The 26,658-nt window shown below is 37.9% G+C and overlaps 1 protein-coding gene across 1 annotated transcript; it reads right to left on the reverse strand.

The window, feature by feature from the left end:
• Positions 1–1,375: 1,375 nt before the first annotated feature.
• Positions 1,376–26,435, reverse strand: TFRC (transferrin receptor). Its single transcript, XM_069475168.1, has 19 exons — positions 26,398–26,435; positions 22,272–22,330; positions 21,531–21,729; positions 20,174–20,372; positions 18,473–18,622; positions 18,154–18,259; positions 15,266–15,379; positions 14,559–14,657; positions 14,044–14,183; positions 12,435–12,592; positions 11,560–11,679; positions 10,438–10,523; positions 10,013–10,076; positions 9,134–9,201; positions 8,164–8,222; positions 7,864–7,945; positions 6,018–6,239; positions 4,932–5,072; positions 1,376–4,373 (listed from the first exon to the last, which is right to left on the reverse strand). The coding sequence occupies exons 2-19, from the start codon at positions 22,305–22,307 to the stop codon at positions 4,131–4,133; spliced, it is 2,286 nt and encodes a 761-aa protein (XP_069331269.1). The 5' UTR covers positions 22,308–22,330; positions 26,398–26,435; the 3' UTR covers positions 1,376–4,130.
• Between the last annotated feature and the right edge of the window lie 223 nt (positions 26,436–26,658).

Below are 26,658 nucleotides of genomic sequence, written 5' to 3' on the forward strand. Positions count from 1 at the left end.
AAAACAAATCTCTTTAGTTTTAAATAATTAGCATTAGACATCATTTTATTTTGTTATTTTTTATTTTTCTTTATCCTGCTGCTGAGCCTTAGTAGAACAAGTAAGCATCATTTTGGAAATCTCTGTGTACATATATACAGGTGATGGGATATAAGATAGCTAAGGTAAACTAGATAGAAAGGTACAGTTTTATAAAAATGATTTTGAGAAGAGATAGATTCTAATGGCACTAAATCTCATTTTCTGCCCCCTTCTGGAAGCTTAGAGAACTTAGCCTATGTCCCCTAGATTTGGGGGACGCAGGGACTGGTACTTGACTCACAGCTGAAGTATTATAGAATGGCAGAGCAAGGAAACGGCCACATGTGTCTTGCTGGGCTGAGGCAGTAAAAAGCTCTGGGTGATTCTCCAATCTCTTCTTCTGACATGGTGACTAAGAATGCTGCATGTTCCAGATGCTGCTGTCATAAAATGGTGGAGGTTCAGTCATCAAAGCCCAGACTGACAATGTGGAAAAGAACTCCTGCCAACCCGTGTAGAATGGATAGCATGAATGAAAAATAAACTTTTGTGTTTGGCAATGCAACGAACAGTCTATACTGGAGAATGTTCCACATGCAATTGAGAATATGTATTCTGCTGTTATTGGGTGGAGTGTCATGTGTATGACTGTTAGGTCTATTTGGTTTATAATGTTGTTCAAGTCCAGTATTTCTTTACTTACCTTTTGTCTGGTTGTTCTATCCATTATTGAGAGTAGGGTATTGAAGTTTCCAACCATTATTGTAGAAATATGTCTATTTCTACCTTCAATTCTATCAATGTTTGTATCATATATTTTGGGACTCTATTAGGTACATATATGTTTATAATTGTTATAACTTCTTGCTGTATCAAATCTTTTATCAATATATAATGTCCTTTGTATTTTGTAATCCTTTGTCTGATAATAATACGCCCACCCAGCTCTCTTTTGGTTACCTTTAATATTTACAGAGTATCTTTTTTCATCATTTTACTTTCAATGTTGTGTCCTTATATCTAAAGCGAGTCTCTTGTTGACAGCGTAATAGATGGATGCTGTTTTTTAAATCCAATCAGCCAATTCCCACCTTTTATTTGACAAAAACCTTAGAATGTATAACACTAAGAGAAAACCCTCACATAAACTATACACTTTGGGTGATAATGTGTCAATGTGGGTTCATCAGTTGTAATAAATGTATCTCTCTGGTGTGGGATATTGATAGGGAAGTACGTAGAAGTGGCAGAGACGGGGAATATATGTGAATTCTCTCTACTTCCTGCTCAATTTTGCCACGGACCTAAAACTGCTCTTTAAAAAAACTCTATTAAAAATGACAGCTCAGTGTTCAAGCATTTTATTAAATCAGATAAGAAATCTTCACATTGTTGCACGTACCAGCATGTTTATAATTATGACTTATCACTGTTTACAGAGCTATAGCTAAGCAGTAGGTTGGCCAAGTCTAAAATTTCAAGAACATTCAAAGAGTAAACACAGTAAAGGTCATGCAAGTTCTAGGATAGAAAATCATGACAGAGCTCACACATCTTATCCTTTACCTTCAAAATGCACATGATACCTTTAACCAGAACAGTTCTGAACACTAGCGGGTTGTCACTAGTCAGACACACATTTTATTCAGGAACATCAAACCTGTTACCACTTACTGGCTTGTTTGATTGGAAGTAACTCAACCCTAACCATAGAAAAGGGGTTTGGGAAGAGATTTACTGCTGTAAAATGTATGTCCTCTATTCATATTACACCTTGAAGTCACTGAGCTTTCATAAAAGTATGTACGCATGATACCCAACCCAAGCCAGAAATCCTCAGCTATGACCTTCTCTCTTAGCTACACTAAGTATCAGTCCAAGATAAAACACTGCAAAGTAAAGAGACTGAGTACTGAAACCATTCAGTGAAGCTGCAATAGTCTAGGACGGTCTACTGTAACTTAGGTAAGTGATACTGAATTTAAGAACTTTAAAAGACCCTATGGACTTTTTCTTAGGTGGCAGTTTTGAACTGCCCTATGACAGAAACAGCTGATTATCAGGTTTACAATGATGGCTGACTAGAAAATAAAGTCTTTAACTCATGTATCTTTAAATTTATTTGTTCATATCTACATTTAACTTGTAACCACCACATACTAATGGACAGGCAGACATGATCAAAGATTTTTTTGCAAGTTCACCTTCCCACACCCTTCACTCCCCCCTCCCCCCAAGCCTCCTATACAAGTTCCCCCTGCTTTAAGCCAAAAGGTCAATTCTGGATTAAAACATGCCTGAACTAAGTTTATAGGAGATAACATGGAAATAAGGGGATAAAGTTAAATTCATCTGTCAACAGCAAACATCATAAATGTATGCTACTGTCCCGCTAAACAAAAGACCTGGAGAAACCACAATGATAACAAAACATCCACATTAACTTTAAAAAAAAAAAAAATCTTGAAGGAAGTAATTTGATTTTACAGTGGTTTAATTTACTCACCAAATGTTTAATGACCATAAATGTTTCTGCAACTAGAACTAAAAGATAGAGAATTACAGGAAGTTGGGAATACATGTTAGATACTAACGATCTTCAAGCTTTGAAGATGTCATTGCAAGAAGAAAATTATGGGAAACACTGTTCCCGATAATTACATACACCCTTAGTGTAACATATGGAGATCACTGTCTCCGATGTAGACACTGTGGTAGGCAAAAACTACCTTGTTCTTTATACATTATGGAAGACACTGCTCCCGATAATGTGTTAGGTTTTTGACAAAGGTACTGGAAATTTTGCAAAACTGGAATTAAAGTTGCACCTTAGAAAACTGAGCTATAAAAGTTTGCATGAGTACCACCGCAGCCTTAAGTGACATTTATTTATAACTTGGTCTCAATTCAATGCATTTAGGAGAACTATCATTTTTATCTGGTCAGCTAAATAGAAGTCTAACTTGATTAGCAACCCCTAATTAAATTTAGTTCTTCTCCAATACTTAGCTTTATAATTTTATTTGGCCTGCGGCTGTTTTCTAAACCCCTCAAGTGTTGACCATAAATGCAAAACTTCCAGTATCTGTTGGGTTTTATTAGCAGATGCTGCTTTTATTAAAAAAAAAACGACAGTATAACTGTCATAATTATGGAAGGCACTGCTTCCGATAATTATATTCTATTTAAAAAACACCATTTATAGTGAACTCTGTCACTGATAAATAAACAATAAATATCTCAGTGCCAAAATGATAGCTTTCCCAAAAGAATAACACTTTGGCCAAAATTTGGCAGTGTGTTCTTTAAAGTCTGACAAACTGAGTCTGAAATTAAATACCTGAAACTGGTTCTCTTTCAGAATACTTTGGAAAAAACAACAAAAAACTAAACAAAGGCTTATGGGGGAGGGGACAGAGGAAAAGAAGATATACTAAGTCTTTGGCTTCTGGTCTCCTCTTTTCATAAATAAAATTGAGGTTAATTCATTAAGGCCTTGCTCCTGCAATAAATAGTTGACCTTCATTTTATCCAGCAGAAGGACCTCTATTTCAGACCTCACCTCTTCTGAAAGTTAACTGTTTCATTCAGGAATGCAGAAACCAGCTAAATCCTTATAGAAAGGAATATATCTCATTTGGAGCATAAGGTCTTACAACCTGGTATCTCCTATCTGGCATTAAATGAGGATGGAGGATCACACTAAGCCACTACTTTTAACCTTCAGCAGATACCACCTTCTTCCTCCTACAAAAGATACCAGCTCATGTACTTAGGATTTAGAGTAATAGTTCACATAACAGGTTCTGATGTTTTCAAAACTATAACAGGAAAGAGGCAGTTACCATTACAAAGCACTTAAAATACTAGAGATAATCAAAGAAAATATTCTATCATGAACATTTTTTAAGTGGTTATTCACTTTAACTTGAAGTGCAGGTACCTACTCTGTATTAAAAGCTGCTGCCTAAAGACATCTAGTAGTACCAAGATGATCGGGTAGAGTTTTAACATTAGGTTTTGTAGCCCTACTGAAATTTTAACATAACCAGCACAAGTCTAGAAACCAGACTGCCCTGCTCTTCTTATGTAAGTTATGGGTATCACATTTAAAACTCATTATCAATGTCCCAAATGTCACCAGAGAGGGCATTTGCAGCTCCCTGAATAGTCCAAGTAGCTAGAGCCAACTGGTTTCTTAACAGTGTTTCATTAAAGGCACCCTTATTTTCCTGACGCAGCTTCAAGTTCTCTATTAAAGCTGACAGAGTGTGAGGGCCGGAGCCCCAGAAGATATGTCGGAAAGGATAATCTTGTGGAGATACATAGGGCGAGAGGAAGTTATATTCCACCTATGAAAACAAAATATACAAGACAAGCTTACACAGTGCTATGACTTTTGTCATACATAATCCAACAGTTGTTCTCACTTCAAATGTTAAAATTCCCTGAATTTAAGAATGCTGAGAACCAGACTATCAATCTTTTAAGGTTAAAATTCTAAAGTAAACTGTCAATTCCTTTGTAAAAGTGAACTATAATTATATTCAGATTTTGGTTGCAATATATATATGTAAGGTTCATAAGTCTTCTGTTTCTTTCAGGTAGACTAGGATAATGAGATTAAGGCCTGAATTAGACAACAGAAATAGAAAATGACAGCAAAAAATCTTTAATGATCTCTTCTAAAAAATATTTCTAAAGCTGAAAAAAATTACTACTATGTCAAATGTCTCTATTTTCAGTTTAGATACGTTGGGTTTAGATCTTGGTAAGAGTTAAAAATCTGTGCTTAATTCTTAAAGCAGCAAGGGAGTCTAGGCTCCTAGAATCCACTTTGTAGAAATGTAAGATTTACCAATTAAAAATTTAACATACTTTAGTTCCCCTTTTTCTAAGAGTTTACTTACTTTCATGATACGATCATTGATTTCCCTCAGGACAAATCTGTCTGATTTCTCAGCATTCTGGAAATCTGTTGTTAGTCTGGAAGTAGCACGGAAAAAGTCTCCACGAGCAGAATACAGCCACTGTAGATTCAGGCCCATCTCCTGAAACAGAAACACATTAAATTCACTATTATTAGCAGTTATATTTCTAAGCATGTTGTTTTACATACCTTTCTAATTTATGTGTGGCAACAGAGGAGATTCTAATAAAAGGATATGACTCACAGATAAACTCAAGACTCAGAAAGCTAGACTTTGGCACCTTATACAAGAGGTTCCAAGCACTATAAACTATGGTAATACACACATATTTGAACCCTGCAGACAGTTACAATTATCCATTCTTAGCCTAAGAAAACCATCCTCATCAAGAAATTTAACATAATTTAATTAGTAAAAGTATATAATCCTATGTAACTATATTGTTTCCAGTTCAATTTCCCTATGGGGGAAAACCTCAAACATTTTGGTTCAATGTACTTCAGACTCTAGTTATTTCCATCTGGTAATAACTAGAATATCTTCTGAACAGTTAACAACTCGTTTCAAGGAAAGATGTTGATTTAGTTATTAGTGATTTACTTCAATTAAGAGATTTGTTAAACGACTCCCACTATCATAAAACCAGCTGGAAACCACTTACTAATATTAGTTTAGTTTAACTGAATGTTTGAATACTAGACATACAGGATCAATACTAAACACAACTGTAACTACTGCTGTGTTCTCTTTCCTTCCGTGTCATGTCCAAAAGGCATACAGCCCAAACTCACAGAGATCTTTGTATCCTATTCATGCGTTGCCTGGAATAAATGAATGACAGAAAACCTAACAGCTCTAGATTCTGAAATATTTGCTGTGATCTATCACAGCCTCCTAACTCTCTTTTAAATGAGCTACAAATTCTAAGCAACATTATACCTCAGTTCACTTTAAAATATACTTTGGCTACCAATCATATATATCCTTCCTTGGGAACAGCTAAACATCACACTTCAAAAGGCTTGATAGTTCAGCAATAAGAAGATAATTTTAATTAGTGCTCACCTTTATGCTTGCTCCGAATTGGTTCAGTTCCCTCACAACTGAAAGCATTTTGTTGTTATACATCTCATAGTCCAGGTTCAATTCAACATCATGGGTAAGTTTAATCATGAACTGACCAGCCACTTCCGCTGCCACTCGTGCCATTTTGTTCAAATGAGGAACATTCTCAGTTAGTATCTTATAGGTATCCTTGGTTGTGCCCAAATAAGGATAATCTGTGTCCTGGAAAACAAAGGTAGGCAATTGTACTCACGTGGGTTATAAGAGCAGAAGCCTCACATTCTGGCTTCACCATTCAAGGTAATAGTAACTGCAATTCTTCCCTTGCTTGTAATATATTACCACGCTAAATTTTTCTCATATTTACCATTTTAGGAAGACATCATTCTTGCTACTTTCAGAGGAAGTATCTACTCTACACCTAGAATGACTACTTTCTTCCAGGTTGTACAGAATCCCTGTTCTATCGCATCATATAGCCTGAACAGATTTCTAACAAAATTCCTTGAAGCTGTATTCCTCGTCTTCTCACTGGGAAGCTTGGCCCATATTAATGGGAAAAGATAACATGCATGAAATATACTTTCAATATAAAGTGTTACTCTTAGACTAAAACTTACCTTCTTCCTAATCACGGAGCACTCAGTCCATTCATGTTACCTTTCTAACAAGAATGATGCTCTACCTTTATTAGACAACTATTTCTTGACTCTACTTTCCCTACCATTGTCCTAGGTGATAATCTCATTGATAATCCTTTGGTTTGACCTAAATTCATTACTTTCAGACTGTACGTTTTTCAATTACTGAACCTGTTATACACAGCAGTTGCTAGGTTTTGAAATTTCAAACTACATTTTGAAGTTTTTCAAAAACATTACTTCTGAAGATCAACAGAAATTATCCATAAATTCCTTCAACCATAAGACCTGACACCCAGTTCTTCCTAATGAACTAAATAGACATTGGGACCAGCTATTTCAACATCATGCATACTGCTGCTGTAGGAAATTTGGTCTCAGAGTTGATATAAGAAGATCTAAGATATGTGAAAGTTGTCAAAATCAGAATGGAGTCCTTCGTGTTAAATAAACAAACAAACAAAAACCCTGGCCAGGTGTGTTGGCTCATGCCTGTAATCCTAGCACTTTGAGAGGCTAAGGTGGGAGATCACCTATGGCCAGGAGTTCGAGACCAGTCTGGCCAACATAGTGAGACCCTGTCCCCATAAAAAATTTAAAAATTAGCCAGACATGGTGGTGAGTGCCTGTGGTCCCAGCTACTCAGGAGGCTAAGGCAGGAGGATTGCTTTAGCCCAGGAGTTCAAGGTTGTAGTAAGCTATGATTGCACAACTGCATTCCAGCCTGGATAACAGAGTGAGACCCTGTATCTTTAATAAAAAGAAAACAAAACCCTTACAAATAGAGCTGGGGAAGTTTGTGTGAAGAGAGAGTTCTCACACTTAATATGCCTAATAACAAAATTATCACAAAAGACTTCATAAAAACCACAACTTCGCACAATGGCTGTTGCAACCTTACACAAAGAAACATGATTGTGATGACATCTGTCCAGAAACTGCCTGTCCAACTCCAGACAGATGTCCCCCTTGTTATTGACCTTAGTAGCAAAGAATAATTATCTCAAAACAATTATGTAATATTCCTCATTTTTCATTTAAAAACCTTTGTTTTCCCTTATCTTCCTGAATATGCACATAGTTTACTATGGCACTCATATTTCCATTGCAATGCCCCATTCCTAAATAAAGATCATTTTCTTTTAGAGAGCCTCTCTGTTTGCTATTTAGGTTGACAGATACAACACTTTAGAGTTCAGACTTACCTCAGAAAAACAGAAGGAAACTGCTGGGATTCCAGAATATGCAAGGAAAGGGAAAGCAGCATTGTCAAAAGAGAGTTTCTCACTGCAAGGAAAGAGAACGTGTCTTTAGAAAGTTTTCTAAAGACCAGAATGTGCTACCATGCAACTCCCCGCTTCCCCCAAATAAATTCTTAAATTGAATCTCTGTAGGTATAGGTAAGCTCACTGCAAGGCTAGGTTTAGAACTCTAGCTAACACAGTCGGTGCTGCTGGGCAATCCTGCTTTTCTATTAGCTTGTTCATTCACCTTTCTAAACTTACACTTTGTTGATCCAGTTGCTGTCCTGATATAGAGGCAGCCCAGTAAGTGGATGTTTCACCTGTAAAATAAGAAATTTACCATTAAAACTAACCTTTCTGAACTTTGCTATTCAGGCTAGTCCCTAACATGTTTCTCTCTACAAACATTTATAAAAACATTAAATTTCTACACATTTCTTTAAGACAGTTAAATTTCTTAAGTTATTACTATGAAGCTCATGCTATCAGTTCCTATAGTTATGGTGAGAAAAATGTCTTCCTTCTTAATGACATTTTAAAGGTGTCTTAACCACAATTTTAAAAGCCCTCTCTAACCTTCATGATATGCCTATCTGTTTTTGGTTTCTTCTTTCTAGCACATTTTATGCTGTCAGCCTAACTGGCAAACACATTACTCTCTTGTCTGAGATCCTATAATAATTCCTAGTACCTCATGGGATCAAAGCCAAGAGCTATTTGACCTTTGTTCTTCTCCAACTTTAATCAGTCCAATATATAGCCTCTAATCCCATTAGGCAAATACTCTATTTCACAGGTTCCTCCCTCATTCAAAACTATGATCATTCACATGTCTGTTTTGCTTAATGAATGTTTCATCTGGCCTTCTTATTTAAGTCTTAGGTGTAGTTCAAGTTCCCTTAGATCTTCCTTAACATTTTGACTCATATACAATCCCCTTATAGGTACCTACACTACAGCTCAGGCCTCATGGCATTTTGCTGTATTTTCCTAAATAGACTACATTCTTTGAAATTGGAGCCCTTTATATACCACCTCCCTCACTTCACATGGTTCAACAGGTTAGGGACCAAAAAGCGAAGAGTATGACTTAAATAATGCTGCTATAGAATTTATTCTAAATTCCTGCTACTGCTTACTGATAATGGTTTAAATATCAATGTTTTTCATCTTATGTAAATTCAACAAAAAATTAAGTTACATATTTTTTTGTAATTAGGTATACACTCACATCTTTCATCGTTTTCTCAATAAGAGTATACAACAGTGGGCTGGCAGAAACCTTGAAGTTTTTGGTACCTGCAAAGAAATTATTTTAATGTCCCATCTCCAGTCAAGTAATTTTCACATTGCTATTTCTACAACTAAAAGTACTTGACAAATAGGAAGACAGTAACCTAGATCATTTGCCCTGTACAACAATTAACCCATTAATAAAGTAGACAAGCGTAATTTAAGAGTCAAGTACTTTAGTAACTTTGCAAACTCTAACTCGACTCAATTGAGGCTCTTATTCCTCAAGTTTTCATACTTTAATCTTAGTGACTTTTAGGCAATTTTAGGTTCATAGCAAAATTAAGAGGAAGGTACAGTGGTAACCCATATATCCTATCCTCTGCCCCAACACATGCATAGCCTCCCCATTATCAACATTAGTTGATTTTTTCTTTTTTCTTTTTTTAAGCTTTTTTGTTTAGTCAGGTTAAGGCAGTCATCTGCTAGCAAGAGTAAGATTACTTTACTCAGTACATTCTGCTGCAGAGGTAAAACAGGGAAATGACTAACCTAATGAACACTTAGTTCAATTGTCACACTTTCCTTTTTCTTCCCAATTTAAGACGTTTTGCTATTCTCAGTTCATCTGTCAGCTACATGTGCACTTTAAATAACATGCAAACTCTTTTAGAAACCACTGCTCCAGACAAGGCAATCTGCATCCATTCTGTAACCTGATGGACTATTCAAGAGAAAGCTAGGAATCTTTTGATCTGGTTATGACCAATGTAAACTGTAAAAAAACAATAGCAAGTTCTGCTTTATAAAGCTTTTTTCCACTGGTTTTTAAGTAGTTTGCCTAAATTCATAAACAGCTAACGAAAAGGATACTTACCAAGTACAGCTTTGTCCAAATTAATGTAAGTGAAAGCTTTTAAATGCAAGGAGGAAAGGTATCCCTAGAAGAAAAAATAATAATGTATTAATATGCATTAATTTGTTTATTTATTTATCAGAGAGTAGTTATTAAAAGGGATGCATTTTGAAACCTGGATTCTATTGAGACTAAATATGCAAAGGCAAAACTGGGCATGGTGGCTCATGCCTATAATCCCAGCACTTTGGGAGACTGAGGCGAGAGGATCGCTTGAGCCCATGAGTTTGGGATTACAGTGAGCTATGATCACACCACTGCACTCCAACCTGGTCAACAGAGCCAGACCCTGTCTCAAAAAAAAAAAAAAAAAAAAGCATGGTTTCTGTTTAAACCAATACAAGTTCAGGTGCCCACTCTGGGAACTGATGATACATAAATAATACCTCTAGCCATTCAGTAGCACCAACAGCTCCAAAGTCTCCAGCGCTCCAACTGGCAAAGACAATGCTTCTGCTGGGTTTAAACCCATCTGAAACAGAACAAAAAGTTAGCTTTACCCTGGGAAAGGTTATAGGCAGGCAGCTGACTTAAGATGAATCAGAATAGCATCTAATTCAACATAGCAGATCCAAAAATATTTCCTTTCCTTTTGAAACCCCAGGTGAAAGAATAAAGGAATAGGAATAAATCTTTAAAGTAATCTCCAAAGAACAAGATAAGAGATGAACTGCAAGTAAGATTTCAAGTACTTAGTAGGGGGACTAGCTTATGGGGAGTCACCCTTTTACAAGTCCATTCTTTGAGTCCCTAACTTCAGAACCAATAAATATTTGAAATCACAGTATAAGCATGATATGTATCTTCCTTGAGAACAATCTGCTTAGAGGTAAGTTACTTAAAACACTGAATTATTTAAAACAATTACGTAACAGAATAAACATTCACAAATTAAAGTTATAGGAAGTTTCCAGAGAAATTAAGTTTGTGACAGCTCCTTTTGGAGCTACATGTACCACTGCCCTCCGCCCCACCCACGTTCCTGGGTATGTATTTTTCCCCATTAATGTACTCTGTATAAAATGTAAGCACTGCAACTTACTCTTTGACCCCAAAGTTTCAAGAACATGATGTGGGTTTGCATGTGTGTAGAGGTGGGTGCAGACAAGTAGCAAGTACCATGAGAGAAAGACTTGAAAGTAAACAACAAAATTATAATAGTTGTTAGGCCTTAGAACATTAGTATAGAGGTATACCACTGCTTTCAAATACACACCTCAGGGACTATGTTAGATTTGCTGTATCATTCTGGATATATCAAACTAAGAACTGAGGTTCAATATAACACTTTCCAGTGTCTCAAAGAAATTGATGATTTCTAGTGCAGCAAAGACACTTCATGGAAAGCTATTTCAAAGTCAAAAGGTAATTACAACAAAGGACTATCTGCCTTGTATTTAAGAACTAAGAGTCTAGCCTAAGAGAACTGTAAGACAGCAACAGTGAGCAAAGTATATGATAACATCTAGAACTATATGTAGCACATAAATAAGCAACTTGTACTCTACCTTTTAAGACCATATCTGAAAATATCTGGGCAAGTTTCAACAGGAGAGTTGTTCCTACACTGGACTTTGCAGCTCCAGGACCCCAGGCATCCCTCTGGGCCCCTACTATAATATAGCGATCTTTAAAAAAAAAAAAAAAAGAAAAAGAAAGAAAAAAAAAGATAACTTACACAATCAGCTTTCAAACTTTTTCTAGAATAAGTAGGTTAGTAAAAGGATAAAATGTTGTATATGTATTAAGGATAAAAGAGCCTTACTTCAGAGATCTTTTTAAGGACTCCAGGAATTAAAAATTCACATGACAATATTAATTTTTTTCCTTTATTAGTATTGCTGTTTTTTCTATGCTGTCAATTAAATTTACTCACTGACTACTTACTCATTTGAGCTCACTAACTGCTTAATAAGCAACTTAAAGTCCAAAGGGTTTTATTATTAAATGATATGACTGCTTGACTGCATTTAAAATAGTCTAATCAGGGATTGGCAAACCATACCTTGCATGCCCATTCACTATGTATTGTTTATGTCTGTTTTCAGGTTAGAATAGCAGAGTTGAATAGTTGCAGAGCCTGTATAGCCCACAAAATGTCTATTATCAGTCCCCTTAAGAAATTTGCTTACTGCTTGTCTAGCAGTCAATAACTTAAAATAGATTTTCCAGTCATAAAGGTCAGTTTTTAACAAGTCAGTTTTCTAGGGCCTTATAACCTCCCAATAAAGCTGACATTTAAGCAGTTCAATTTAGGACAGACAAGATTTAGCATTTCACAAAATCAAGCCAAGCCAGAGTTCCTACACTTCCTCCTTCTCTAGCCACATCCTTAAGAATAGCAAGGAAAAGAGAAAAACAGAACAAAAACAAAGGTCTTTACCCGGCTCTACAAAGCCTTTAATAACTCCAAAGATGTTAAGAATTCTTGTCTCTTTCAGCATATTGTTCACAGTGAGCTTCACATTCTTATTTTGCGAGGATCGCAGCTTACAAGAAGAGTCTGTGTTCCAAACAGAAGGACAATCTCCTTCCATATATCTAGAAGCAGAAAACAGGCAGAGTTCTGCATTATTTTTTATTTCCACCAGTTTACAAAATCAGTCCTATTTTCTGTCCAATGAAGTTCTAGGTTAAAAAGACAAACAAAAACATAAAATTTACTCCCCAGTAGTCACCCCATTTGTGTCTTACTTTGACTTATAGGCAGTCATTTGAAAACCATGAATTACTTCACAGTTTAAAGAATTTTTTAAAAATTTCTCTACCTATCCTCATCCAATGAATGCCCTTCTACCAGATATGCAGCTATAGTTAACATTTGAAATACATACCAAAATGGACTCACAATGAAGATCTTATATATGAAAGTTCATTAATGTATTTTCATGTCTCCCAACCCTCTCCACTAACAAGGGTAATATACACTCTTATCTCAGTTATAAAAAAAAAATTCCTGTGCTACTGGTAGTTAGATATCTTCCCCTATCTAATTCTTCATGTCATGTGTTATCCAACAATGCCTGCTCCAAAGGAACTTACTCACATGAATATAGTCAAATTATTACCTCCTACCATACAGTACTACCACAAGAAGTACTCAAGGATAAGATAGGGGGCTGGTGTGACAGTTTGGGAAAGACTTGCAGATGATGGGTGTAATTACCTGATTTTAAGTTTGGTATGAGTCAATAAGAATCACCTATTGCAAATGCCTCTGAGCATTATTAATAGTATTTCATGAAACCTTTATATGTAAATGCTCTTCATCTGAGATCAACGACTCTTTGAGTTGAAGAAACAGGATCAGAGGGTTTAGCATAACTTGTTCTGTGTCACACAGCAATAAATACTTGCATAGAGTCTGAAACTAGATCTCCATGCTACAATAATGCAAAGTGGGAAATATGTCCACATCAAGATAAAAATTGATGTGTACTCTAATCAAACTGGGTTCTACTTTTAAAGTGTGATACTAATACACTAGGAAAGATATCCAGAAGAACTAATCATGGCTATAAAGCATCTGGAAACTGTCATGAGAAGTGAGGATATTCACTTTTTAGACAAGGCAACTGGAATCATTGTATGTTGCTAAAAAGAAAACCCAGAACAAATGAGTGTTATAGCTGAAAAGATTTCAGTTCAACATGAATTCTAACAGATTTTCTCCAATAACTGAATGGGCTGCCATAGGCAACAACTGCTTCATCACAAGAAGTGCTGAAGCAGCAGCGATGCCAGGAATATCACACAAAGAATTCACTGGGTAAATTGTATAAGGAGTTCTCAGTTTATAAACCAAATATCCATCATTAATATCACTCTATGGAGAAAATTTTTCATTGTTATCTATACCAAGTTAACAGATAACCATCCCTCAAATTCCCAAATGTGCCAATTGTTTTAACATTTCATTAAATCAACGTATTATCATTCTTCCCTAATCATAAAATCTCACCCTGCAAGACAGTTTTCAAATAAGAACTTACTCAAACAGCTTTTCTGCATATGCTCTGGAAATTGTTTGGACAGGTATGTTAGGCAATCCTGATGACTGAGATGGTGGAAACTGAGTGTGATTGAATGAAGGGAATCCAGGGGTGTAAGGATCACCTGTTCCCAGATGAGCCTAGTAAAACAAAAAGGTAATTAGCTCTATCAGGCACTTACTCAAAAAGTTCCCTATAAGATTCAGATGTTGTGTAAGGCTATATAGCCCAAGCTTTGTTGAGCAGGTTCGGGTCCCAAAAGTCTGAGGAACTCTATGTGACTCTTGTTTTTATATGGATACACCAAATTCTCAATTCAAGCCACTACTGATAAAGTACTTTTAGTAACAATTATAAGCCCTCAAAGTTAATGTAATCCTAATTATACTAAATGTTAAAACTCTCCAAGAAAAAGTGTATTTAATGAAGGCACAGTTCTATTTCTACTAATATAGATGAATCCAGTAACAATTTGGAGAACTCAAAAAATCATTTACTCAAGAAATGAAACTCACATGTCCAAAGAATGGAACATCTGCATCAACAATGGGAAATTTAGTCTGGTCCATGTATATCAAGACACCAATTGCATTTAAGCTTTCAGCATTTGCCACCTAAAGAAAAACAGAAAGCTCAGAAAATGAAGATCTGATCATACAAAATGAGAAGAATACACACTTGACTTTATGCTAAAGGACAATGGTTACAGAGGACTAGACTAATAATCTCAAATGTTTCAAACAGATTAAACATTTAGAAAATGGATATTTCCCTTAAAACTAACTCTTTAATTAAGGAGAGTATGGACAAGAAAAATAATGAACACTCATCCAAATGACTATGTTTTTGATATGTTCCAGTGTAGTCTCTTGTACAGGTTTGGCTTTTAATTTTCCTTTTTATAAAACACATTTATAAGTGAATACTGCATATATATGTAAAATTGGGTTACACAGACACAATTTAAACTACTTTAATTTAAGCATTTCTTATTACTTCATTTTCACTGAAAGACAATGGCTGCAAAATAGTACAAGTGGATATGTCATAGTTTTGATGTTACCTGTCACTTTAGGTAAGTGGAACTTATTTGTTGAGGATGTCAATAAATTGTATTATCAGGTATGAGAGTTTAAGACTGACAGTTTTCAAAATGTAACAAAATTAACAAGAAATATCATTTAACTGAAGAATAAGACACCAATGTACTTCCTATACCCACCTTTTCTGCAAATGTGATTTTCCCTGCTCTAACAATCACTAAAGATCCATTCACAGGAGAGTTTAAATCCTTAAAGTCTTTTTTAGTGCCAAAATTAGCATGGATCAGTTTACCCTAGAACAAAGACATGAGATTTAATAAGCATTACGGTTACCAGAACAACTCCAGAATCTAAGGCAGAAGAGTATTACAGATCAAACCTGAGAGGAAACCAAGAGAAGGGAAAAAAGGGGGCCAAGGCCTAAAACATATGAGAATTCTGAAGTCAAAACTTTAGAACTTTCGTTGCTCCTCGGTCTTTTGGCTAAGATCAACTGCAAAACTTTAGAACTGTAGGTCAGAGTTAATAGAGTGAATTCAAGATTTTAGGCCTCCTATATTCATGTGTCTCATTATCCCATGCTGTCTTTCATCTAAAGGGTATTTTACATTGCTTCAGACATTTCTGGGAAAGAAAAAGGGCAACAAGATTTGTTAAACAGAGGCATGTGTAGGGCCAGTCATGGCAGCATCAATCACATGAAGTTTCCATGCCCAAACCCCAGACAATTGAGGACATACATAGGAATAGGTTCTAACTGAAAGGTCTGATAATAAAACTGTCCAAAACTTGCTAAACACCATTATTTAGGTTATTAAGTATGAAATGTCTGATTTCCTTAAGTACTAAGTTTGACAGTTGACATCTCTAACATTTCACTTTGACACTTATTTTATTTTTGTGAAGGTACACCCTCATTCTTTCAAATGCATGGTTTGGCTTGTGATTATCTTTCAAATTTTTTAAAGAGCAATTTTTGTGAAACCATGAATAAGTCAAAAATTCGTGTTACTTTTGAATATAAGTTCCGTCATAGAACCAATGCAATGCAGACAGCTTGAAAGATCAATGAAGCGTTTGGGAAGGAAGCAGCTAATGAACACACAGTATGGCAGAGATGGTTTGAGAAGTTCTGTTCTAGTGATTTTAATCTTGAAAATGAGCCACCTGCGCAACCTGAGACAAAGGTGGACAATGATGAGCTAAAAGCTGTAGTGGAAGCGAATCCATCTCAACCTATGCATGAATTAGCAGCAAGGTTTGATGTTACTATTCCAACAATATTGGACCATTTGAAACAAATGGGCAAGGTAAAGAAGCTGGATAGATGGGTTCTGCATGAATTAAACGAGCATCAGAAGAGAAATCATCTGGAAATTGGCTTTTTGCTGTCACGACATATAGGCGAACCATTTCTACATCATATTGTTACATGTGATGAAAAATGAATTCTTTTTGACAATCACAAGCATTCAGCACAATGGCTGGATAAAGATGAAGTGCCAAAACTGAATATTCATCAAAAAAAAAAATGGTGTCTATTTGGTGGTCCAGCGCTGGTATTATCCACTACGGCTTCATGAAACCTGGTCCATCAATTACAGCAGATGTGTACTGCAGCCAATTGGATGAAATGATGAGGATGCTTGTGATTAAGCAGCCGCGATTGGTCAATAGAGACAGGCCAATCCTCTTGCAAGATCACATGTCGCAAAAAACAATGCTGCTCAAATTATAGAAGCTGAACTTGGAAACTGTCATCCACCATATTCACCAGACCTTGCACCAACTGACTACCACTTCTTCCAGGCTTTGGACCACTTCTTTCAAGGAAAAATATTCAATCTCAACAAGCTGTGGAAAACGCCTTTCGCGATTTTATCCCCACTTGCTCTCCAGGCTTCTTTGCTACTGGCATAAACAAGCTATCGTTAAGAAGGCAAAACCATGTGGATAGTTTAGGTGCATACTTTGATTAATTGTACTGCTTCTTGTTTTGAGATATAATAAACTACACTTTTGATTTGAAATTGAACATTTCATATTTAATGACCTATTGCAATAAAATGACTCATATAAATCAACTTTTACATTTTTAGATGTCATAAGGTTCCTAAACTCTAATATGTTAGAGTTCAGATGAACAATTATAAACTGACATTAACGACCAAGTAGCTGCATATAGAAAGCTTGCAGGGGAACTATAACCCTTCAATGTTCTTTAATGGAATAGTCTACTCATCTCCAACTCCTGGCTTCTAGGTAGCCAGGGAAAGTGATACAGCACAAGTAATCAGGAAGGCAGAGAATAACTATAAAACTTCATCTGGTTCAGAAGGTACCCAGAAGATATACCTGACATACAAATATATGGTTTTAAACCTTAAACACCAGCCAAGATGGATATTGAGATCTGTTTACACATAAGGGGGAATCTGATAAATGTGTTCATTTAGCAAATACTACCATATGTCAGGCACTGTCCAAATCTCTGAGACATGGCAGAAAGGAAACGAATCCCTGGCTTTTTACGTAGCTCACATTCTAGCAGAAACAAAGGAATAGATAATGTCAGGTGCTATTAAGTACTATAAAGGAAAATAAAGTAGGATGAGGGGAAAGTGATTACAGGGAAGATATTTTTGATAAAATAATTAAAGAAACTCTCCCAATGAGGTAATGCTGGAGAAGAGACTTGCACAATGTAAGGAAACAAGCCATGTTGATATTTAGGGGGTGACTGGTTCAGGCAGAGGGAAGAACAAGTTTTATAAAGGCCTTAAGGTGGGAGTATACTTGAGTTTGAGTGTCTGAAGAACAGCGAGAAAGTCAGAGTGGGCAGAGCAGAGTGAATGAAGGAGGTAAGTTGTTTAGGGCCTTGCAAACCAACACGAGGACTTTGCATTTTATTTTGATTGTGGCACTGGAGAGTTGACAACAAAAATATCTCATGATCGGTTCCATTTTACAAGTAAATTCACATGATAATTCCTAAGAACAGCAAAGATAATGAGTTTTTTAGTTCCCTATTTAACAGGGAAGAGATGCACTGTTTTGTCTTACTTACAGTAACTGTTGTAGCCTTACTATATGCCACATAACCCTCAGGATTGTTCACCGTCAATACCAAGGTGCCGTTCAGATCCGTTACAGTCACAGAGTTTTGAGCACTGCTAAAAAAGATGAAGTTAAAATAAACTAAGGCCATTCTTAGGAAAAAAATTAAGTAGCTTTAATACACTTAGCATTAGACTTACATTATTTGGCTTGAGGAAATTTAGCTCTAAATCTTAACCTTGATTATTATTTTGAAAGTCTTTACTAAATTTAGCACATCTGAAAGTAGCTACTTCTATAAAATATAAGTTTACCATCTTTCAACATACCTGCCTTTGACCTGAATCTTAATGAAATGTTCATCACGCCAGACTTTGCTAAGTTTAAATTCATTAAATTGATCTTCAACATAAAATGCAAGATTTTCATCTTTTTGAGATCCAGCCTCACGAGGGACATACGAATTTTCATTCAGCAGCCTGGAGGAAAAAAATCTCTTTTTAAATGAACTTAAGTTTAATTTAAAATAAATATTTAACTGAAGGATCTAGCAAATTATTTCAATAGCATAACTCAATATTATCCCTCAATAGTTAAGATAAATGAACTGTGACCCAAAACTTCAGGATTGACCAGATAGAGAAAAACTTAGAAAAAAAATTATTCCCAAAATCTTAAGTAACTTCAGACTTGTTAAAACCTCTTTATCCACCATAAAGCACTCTTCCATGCACCCCATCCTAACACTATGTATCTGTTTAGTGTAGTTTTAGGGGAAGTAAGTAGGTTCCAGGAGATGCACTATAAGCAAAATGAAAGATGGTACTACTGTTGGTGAAGTGAAGATGTACAGCTTCAATTTTTACCTACTTTTAAGCATTCTGAACCCTGAAAACCGATCCTTGTTCTGATCTCCCATGGCTCTTTCTAAATGGACTAAGCATATATAGGTCTTTGATTTTGTGTGTGTGCGTATGTGTATTATACTCTCATTTTATCTATAATGCCTATCATATAGTATACACAAAACTATTCACTAGATTAAGTAAAAACGCCCAAGATTCCCCCTTTCTTTTTTTGGCAGATACATTGGATAAAGGGCTTTCTTTATGAAGGAATTTAAAGAGTTAAATAAGGAAGTTTCCGTGTAATGCAAGAAGGAACGGGAGGAGGAAGAAAGGAAGGAGGAAAGAAGAAAAGGAAGGAAGGAGGAAGGAGGGAGGGAGAGGAAGGAAGAGAAGAAGAAAGAAAAACTAAGAATTATAGTCCCATTGCAATGGTAAGAAGCTGGTAAAAGGGAAAAGATGAATTTGTTCTTTACACAGAAACATGTGTCTATGGAAGATATTAAAAATCTAAGGACAGAAACCTAAGGACATTTCTTGGAGTACGGGTTAATGGCCGAAAATCCACAGAAATCAAAGAATACTCTTCCCCGAAGATTTGATAAGAAAACAAACAAACAAAAAAGAAATCCAAGGAATACTAGAGATACATCAAGTCAGGAAGTCAAGTTAGTCGTGATGTAGAAGATGAAGGTTACTGACGCTGTTGTGGACCAGAGCAGAGCCCAGCATGACATTATAAAAGGTTAAGTTTGAAAATCAGAGCAGAAGAAAGTCTGACAGCAAGCAATAAGCTACAAAGAACCAGATGGCTAAAACATCAAGGACCTGTGAATTTTTTCTTTTTTTTTTTTTTTTAAGGAAAGGGAGAGCCAGTGATGCAATTGGGTAATGCGTCTGACTATGGATCTAGGTTCGACTCCTGGCTGTCTCAGTCCTCTTAAAAAAATAAATAAATAAATAAGAAGGAAAAGGAGAATCCCCAGTTCTTCCCTTTTTCCCCACTAGCACAGTTTCAATTCTTTACCGACCCCGCCCCCTTTAGCTAAACATAGAAATCTCCCCTCCCTACTCTAAAAAGCCTTTCCTCAAGACCATCAACCTTGTTCTGTTTCACTATACCTAATAATCAGTAAGTATTTGTTTAGATATTGAGGTTGAACTTGTGAAGTTGCTCAAGCTTACTTGATGGTGCTGGTGAACTCTGTGGTATCCAGTTTCTCTGACAATTTTGTTTTGAGGTCTGCCCAATATAAGCGAGAAGGTATTCTAGGGAAGTCCTCTTCCGGCTCCTCCATCTCTGGAGACTCTGTTCCTGCGAGTCTCTCACACTCATCTTTTGGTTCTACACCTTTACAATAGCCCAAGTAGCCAATCATAAATCCTAAAGACAAAAGGTTTCAAAGCTGAACTCACAGAATTTCATTTATAATCTATCCTGCAGGGATTGATATTTTCAGCTAAGCCTTGAAAATACTGTTTTCTTTTTTCCCCCCAAGACAGGGACTCACTCTGTACCCTAGGCTGGAGTGCAGGTGCATAATCATAGCTCACTGCAACCTCCAACTCCTGGGCTCAAGCAATCCTCTTGCCTCAGCCTCCTGAGCAGCGGAGACTACACAAGCGTGCAGCCACATCTGGATAATTTTTAAAATTTTTGTAGAGAAGGGGTGTCTCGCTATGTTGACCACGCAGGTCTTGAACTCCTGGCCTCAAGTGTCCTACCCACCTCAGTCACCCAAAGTGCTGAGATTACAGGTATGAGCCACACTGCAGCCAGCCCAAAATACTGGTTTTAACCAAATTCTAAGTAGTCTGACAGTAAATAATGCATCCCAATTTTGTACATTTTAAGCCATTTAATCCAAAAAATTATATAATAACTTTATTCCAAACAGGTACTTGTCCAAAGCATAGGGAACTTTTCTCTCCAGAAGCCCTCCTTGAAATCTTAGACTGAGCTTCTTTTTTTTTTTTTTGAGACAGTCTCGCTCTGTTGCCCGGGCTAGAGTGAGTGCCATGGTGTCAGTCTAGCTCACAGCAACCTCAAACTCCTGGGCTCAAGCAATCCTTCTGCCTCAGCCTCCCGAGTAGCTGGGACTACAGGCATGCGCCACCATGCCCGGCTAATTTTTTTCTATATATATTTTTAGTTGGCCAGATAATTTCTTTCTATTTTTAGTAGAGATAGGGTCTCACTCTTGCTCAGGCTGGTCTCAAACTCCTGACCTCAAGCAATCCACCCGCCTCGGCCTCCCAGAGTGCTAGGATTACAGGCGTGAGCCACCGCGCCCAGCCTTTAGACTGAGCTGCTATGCTACAAAGATCTTGTGCATATTTCTAGCATAATATTTGTATATTATATTGAAATGATTCATGTGTCTCTCTTCTTCCACCAACTAAATTCAATGGCAGGTATAGAACCTTAGTCATGATTGTATTCCTAGTGGCACTTAAAAAGGTATAAAATATCTGCTGAGCTGAAATAACAGGCTTCCCAGAGTTTATAAGGAACATTTAAGTTTTGAATAGTCATGCTTACCAATGAAGAAAAAGAGGATTACAGCAATGATTGCACAGATATTTCCATTAAACCTTTTTGGTTTTCTGACATCAGGCTTCATGTTATTGTCAGCATTTTCTTCTTCATCTGCAGCTAGTTTCATCTCCACATGACTGCTATCACCATCTACTTGACGAGCCAGACTAAATCGGGTGTATGACAATGGTTCTCCACCAAACTGAGATTTTTGAGGAGAAAGAAAAAGAAAGAAAAGAAAGCATTATGAAGGACAAGAAAAGAATATTTGCAAAAAGTTTTGTCAGGTACCATACTGGGCCATTACTATGACTTGCTATACATTCTTTGGGGAAAAGAAGCTCCCCTTTCAAACCAACATTCTTCCCCGTGCCCTGTTCGGTTAATCGCAGATGAGGGCTGGATTACACACCGGTCTTCACCTCACTCAGCATTTCTGTTTTGTATGTCTCCTACTAGATATTTTGATCAGTGCTTTATTTAGTTCATCTTATCTTCTTGGCTGTCCCCCTTCATTACACCCAAACTACCCTGAAACTGCTTAAAATATTTTCCATAATTAACCCTACCCAATCTAAATATACCCTCCCTCTGTAAGATCTGTTATGCCTCAAGACTAACAGTTCAAATATAAATGAATACCTGGTGATAGCTTTGGGTATTACTTTATTTTTACTGGGTGAAAGTCATGCTTGTACATTTCACATTCTTGTAGTCACAGAAATACAACTGAAAATATCTTACCAAGTTAGACAATGCTGATCTGGCTTGATCCATCATTCTGAACTGCCACACAGAAGAACCTAGCATTAGAATAGAGAATTAATTATGAAAGATACCACTATATCAGATTTCTAGGGTTTTTTTCATTACCAGGCTAGATTAATTGATTATTATATACCAAATTTACTGTTAAATATATTATCACCTTTCTAGAAAAGATCTTGAACCAAAATATTTAGTTTACATGACAACTAAATGTAGTGTGATCCTTGACTGGATCCTGAATTGAGGTGAGGTGAGGTAGCAATGGGGACAGCTATGAAAGACAGAAACTCTGTCTCAAAAATAAATAATAAAAATAAATCCCAAAGCTTTAATGGCCACAGTCAATATGCAATAGATTACATTCTTGGAAGCACAATCTCTTGCCCCTTCTGGTAAAAAGTGTTTATCACTATCCCTGCACCAGAACAGGACAAACCCAATCGCTAGAGCCAGAACTAAAAGGCCCCACCCTGAACCAATTTTAATCACCCTTTTCTAGGAAAAAACAGCTTTCAAGTGTAACACTCATCTGAACCAGCCATTCCTCAAATTTTCTAGTTTTAAATTAATTTTTGGCCAGGCAAGGTGGCTCATTCCTGTTATCCTAGCACTCTGGGAGGCCTAGGAGGGAGGATTGCTTGAGCTCAGGAGTTTAAGAACAGCCTGAGCAAGAGGGAGACCCCGCCTTTACTAAAAATAGAAAAAATTAGCCAGGCGCTATGCACGCCTATAGTCCCAGCTACTCAGGAGGCTGAGGCAGGAGGATCACTTGAGCCCAGGAGTTTGAAGTTGCAGTGAGCTATGATGATGCCACAGCACTCCTAGACAGGGCAACAAGATTAAGACTCTGTCTCAAAAAAAAAAAAAAAATATTAATTTTAAGGCTAAAGTGATAATACATTTAAATAAAGATCTAAATAAAGTATCTAAATGTGATTGAGTGCAAGTTTGCAGAAACAGGTAGATATTAATAGAACATGCAATAATGATTATGTCTAACTAAAATCTAAGTATGCTTTTTACTAAGAAAACATCTTATTCATATGTCAACCCCCAGACCCAAATTTAGACTATAACATAAGTCAAATCAGAGAAAAAAATTATGACCTAGGCAATTTCCATTTTAACCTCATTTAACTCCACATCCATGTGAACCACAATAGCTCTATGACAGCCATAAAAATTACTTCTGAAATGTGAGTCATTTTTTCCAAAATGACCTCACACACAGTAAAGAAGCTTTTTATTTAAAAGAGCCCCTTAATAAATTTTCTTCTAACTGCAATCACTCTAATTTATGCGCTCTAAAAGCATGGGAGAAACTTTTCATACCAGTTATAATACCAGCCTGTCTATAAACGTGTTGTTCTGTTAAAATATTTACCCCAACTAAAAGCCAAACAACTCTTAAGATAAATATTATAGAAGAGGCCTGGTGCAGTGGATCATGCCTACAAATCCCAGCACTTTAGGAGGCCAAGGAGGAAGGATCACTTGAGCCCCAGGAGTTCAAGACCAGCCTGGGCAACATAGTGAAACCCTGTTTCCACAAAAAAAAAAAAAAAAAAAAAAAAATTTTTTAATTAGCCAGGCATGGTGGCACATGCCTGTAGTCCTAGTTACTTGGGAAGCTGAGGTGGGAGGATCACTTGAGCCCAGGCGGAGCCATGATCATGCCAAGGCACTCCAGCCCCAGAGACAGCTAGACACAGTCTCAAAACAAACAAACATAAAATAAAAACCTTGGACCTGGAATCTTTTCCCATCCCTGCCACTATTCTGGTTTATCCTGAAGTCCTGAAGCCATTGGGCAAAGCTTGAGCAGTAGGGAAATTTTTTAAGAAGTGAAAAACTTGATAAGGTTTATCTCATAGAGCTTCAAGATCTAAAGCTAACTGGCTGTAGGTATTATGCAAACTATTTCCCTAGACAACTATGCACCTGCCAGGTGAAAAAGAAAAGATTACATGAACCCACAAAACTTCTGCAGAGTCCTCAGAACTCATATTTGTATATACCCAGAATGACTTGACAAGAGACGGTCAGAATCTCCCTTAGCTTTAAGAGTCTAACCTTATGGACCTAAAATGAAAGGGCAGGGGAAGAAATCAAAGAAAACAAGCAGAATCTTCATTCCCATACAGCTTTCTAAAATGAAACTGCCCATCTTTAAGGTCAGGACCACTTGAAGTCACTGCAGTCCATTTTTGTAGTGTTCATCGGGGCTCAGACAGAAGGCACCTACACAGAAGAGTTCCAAAAGCCCGAAGACGAAGACGGTTATTTTAAAGTACTCTCATTGTTGTCTGATTCAGGTTTAGTTGGGAACCTTGCTCCAGTACAGGTAAGTACACTATCAGAGGCAAATAAATGCCTCGCCTTAGGGCAAAGTCAGCCATACTGCTCTTCTCTGTCTCCAATAATCTTCAACACAGGCTAGGTTCACAGCCACCTTTACTTGGAAAGAATATCCCGTGGAAGAAAACTTAAAGGGTCCTATGCTATATATAACCTTCTGATATCAACGACAAATTTTTAAACTCTATTTTCTTGTGAAGCATCTTACAATCTAAAACCGAGAAAAAAACCCAGCAGGGCCTACAAGTACTTTAGAACAGGGGTCCCCAACCTACAGTGAGTTGTATAATTATTTTATGATATATTACAATGTAATAATAGAAATGAAGTGCATAATAAATGTAATGCACTTGAATCATCCCAAAACCATCCTTCCCCGCCCCCGTCAGTGGAAAAATTACCTTCCATGAAAACGGTCCCTGGTGCCAAAAAGGGCACCTAAATTTAGTTTTCACAGTAGGTAATTTCTGGAAATCAGCTTAAATGCCTTTGTCAATGAGGTCAGATTCTCCAGCTCAGAGACAACTACATCAAGCATCTAGTATTCCAAACTCATATATAAGCTCAAATAAAGCCACCAAGGAGCCAAATACTTCTGTAATAGCACAGTTAGTTTCTACTTTAACCTTATTACAAAAAAAAAAAAAAAAAAAGCAAAAAGCAAAAAACAAGTCCCCTGGATAAGTGAAGTACCCAAGGTCACTACAATGCGCAGAGGTAACATGTTAACCGAAAAGAGCTAACTCACAAAATACTATTTTCCTACGCTTAAAGAACTGTCCAACAGACAGTGACACACCCGGCCTCTACGGTGTTTATCAATACAGTACAGACTTTAGACCATACAGCTAACTTCCAAATATCTTTTACAAATAAGTCTTAATTCTATCGGTTCCCATCCTGTAGCAAGAACTGCTAGCAAAATTCTTAACGTGAACACCTGCGGAATTGAGTCGCACTCTGCCTTGGGCAAACAAAATCGACACACAAGGCCAACAAGCAGAGCCTAGCCAGAAAGATCGGGTTGTACCGGAGTTCAAATGTACCGTTTACAGAAATCCTCATTTAAATGCCCGCAACTCGTAACCCAATCGGAGACAGCTCTGTCCTTTCAGCAGTGAGACCAGGGCCCGCCCGGGCGCCGAGCAAGAGAAGGGCTGCCAGCCCAAGGTCACCCATGCACCCCTCCAGTCATTCCTTGGGGCGACATCCGGGACCAGCCACGTGCTCGGGCGCGGGCCAGTGCTGCCGCAGCGTGGCCGCCCCAGCGCTGGGAGCCCGCAGCCTAGGGCCGGCCCAGGAGGGCCTGCGGCTTTCAAGGGCGAGCTAGGGAGGAACGGAGACGGCCGGGGGCATGAGGAGCCGAGAGAAGAATGGTGGGGCGGAGAGCGAAGGTGGGGTACACCTCTTTTCGCCCAGAGAGCCCTACTAGAGAAGCCATCCCCCCTCCGCGACCAAGGCGGGCACAGAAAGGCAAGGGAAGGGAAGGGACGCCCCTCTCCCCACAGCAGCCCCACCCCCCTGCACCTGCAGCCCGCTATTCGCGCCGCCGCAGCCCCTTCCCCACTGGCTCGAGGGCCCCGCTCCATCCCGCGCGCGCCGCCCGGAGCCACCGCAGCCTCCCCGCTCCCCGTGCGGCTCCACAGGCTGCTGGACAGCACCGAGGTGACCGCTCGAACCAGCCCCGCCGACTGAGGGGAGGACGCGAGGGTCGACAGAGCTCCGGCAGCGGCGCGTCACTCACACAGGCACCCCCTTGGTCCGCCACTGTAGAGGCCACCACCCGCGATCCCAACGCTCTCTCCGGATGGCCACCCCCAACCGGCGGTTTATAACCCGGCCCCGCCCCTCCTGACCCCCCGCCAGGAGGTTACGTCACTTCCTGCCTCACGTACTAAGGGGTGCTCTAACCTACCCGGGCGCCTGGGGGAGGGGTGTGAGCGCGCGCGGGGCGGCGCGAGGTTGGAAGAAAAAGGCGGCAAGACAGCAGGTGCCCCAAGGAGTT

The sequence above is a fragment of the Eulemur rufifrons genome, chromosome 7, assembly GCF_041146395.1.
Source record: "Eulemur rufifrons isolate Redbay chromosome 7, OSU_ERuf_1, whole genome shotgun sequence".
Classification (NCBI taxonomy): domain Eukaryota; kingdom Metazoa; phylum Chordata; class Mammalia; order Primates; family Lemuridae; genus Eulemur; species Eulemur rufifrons.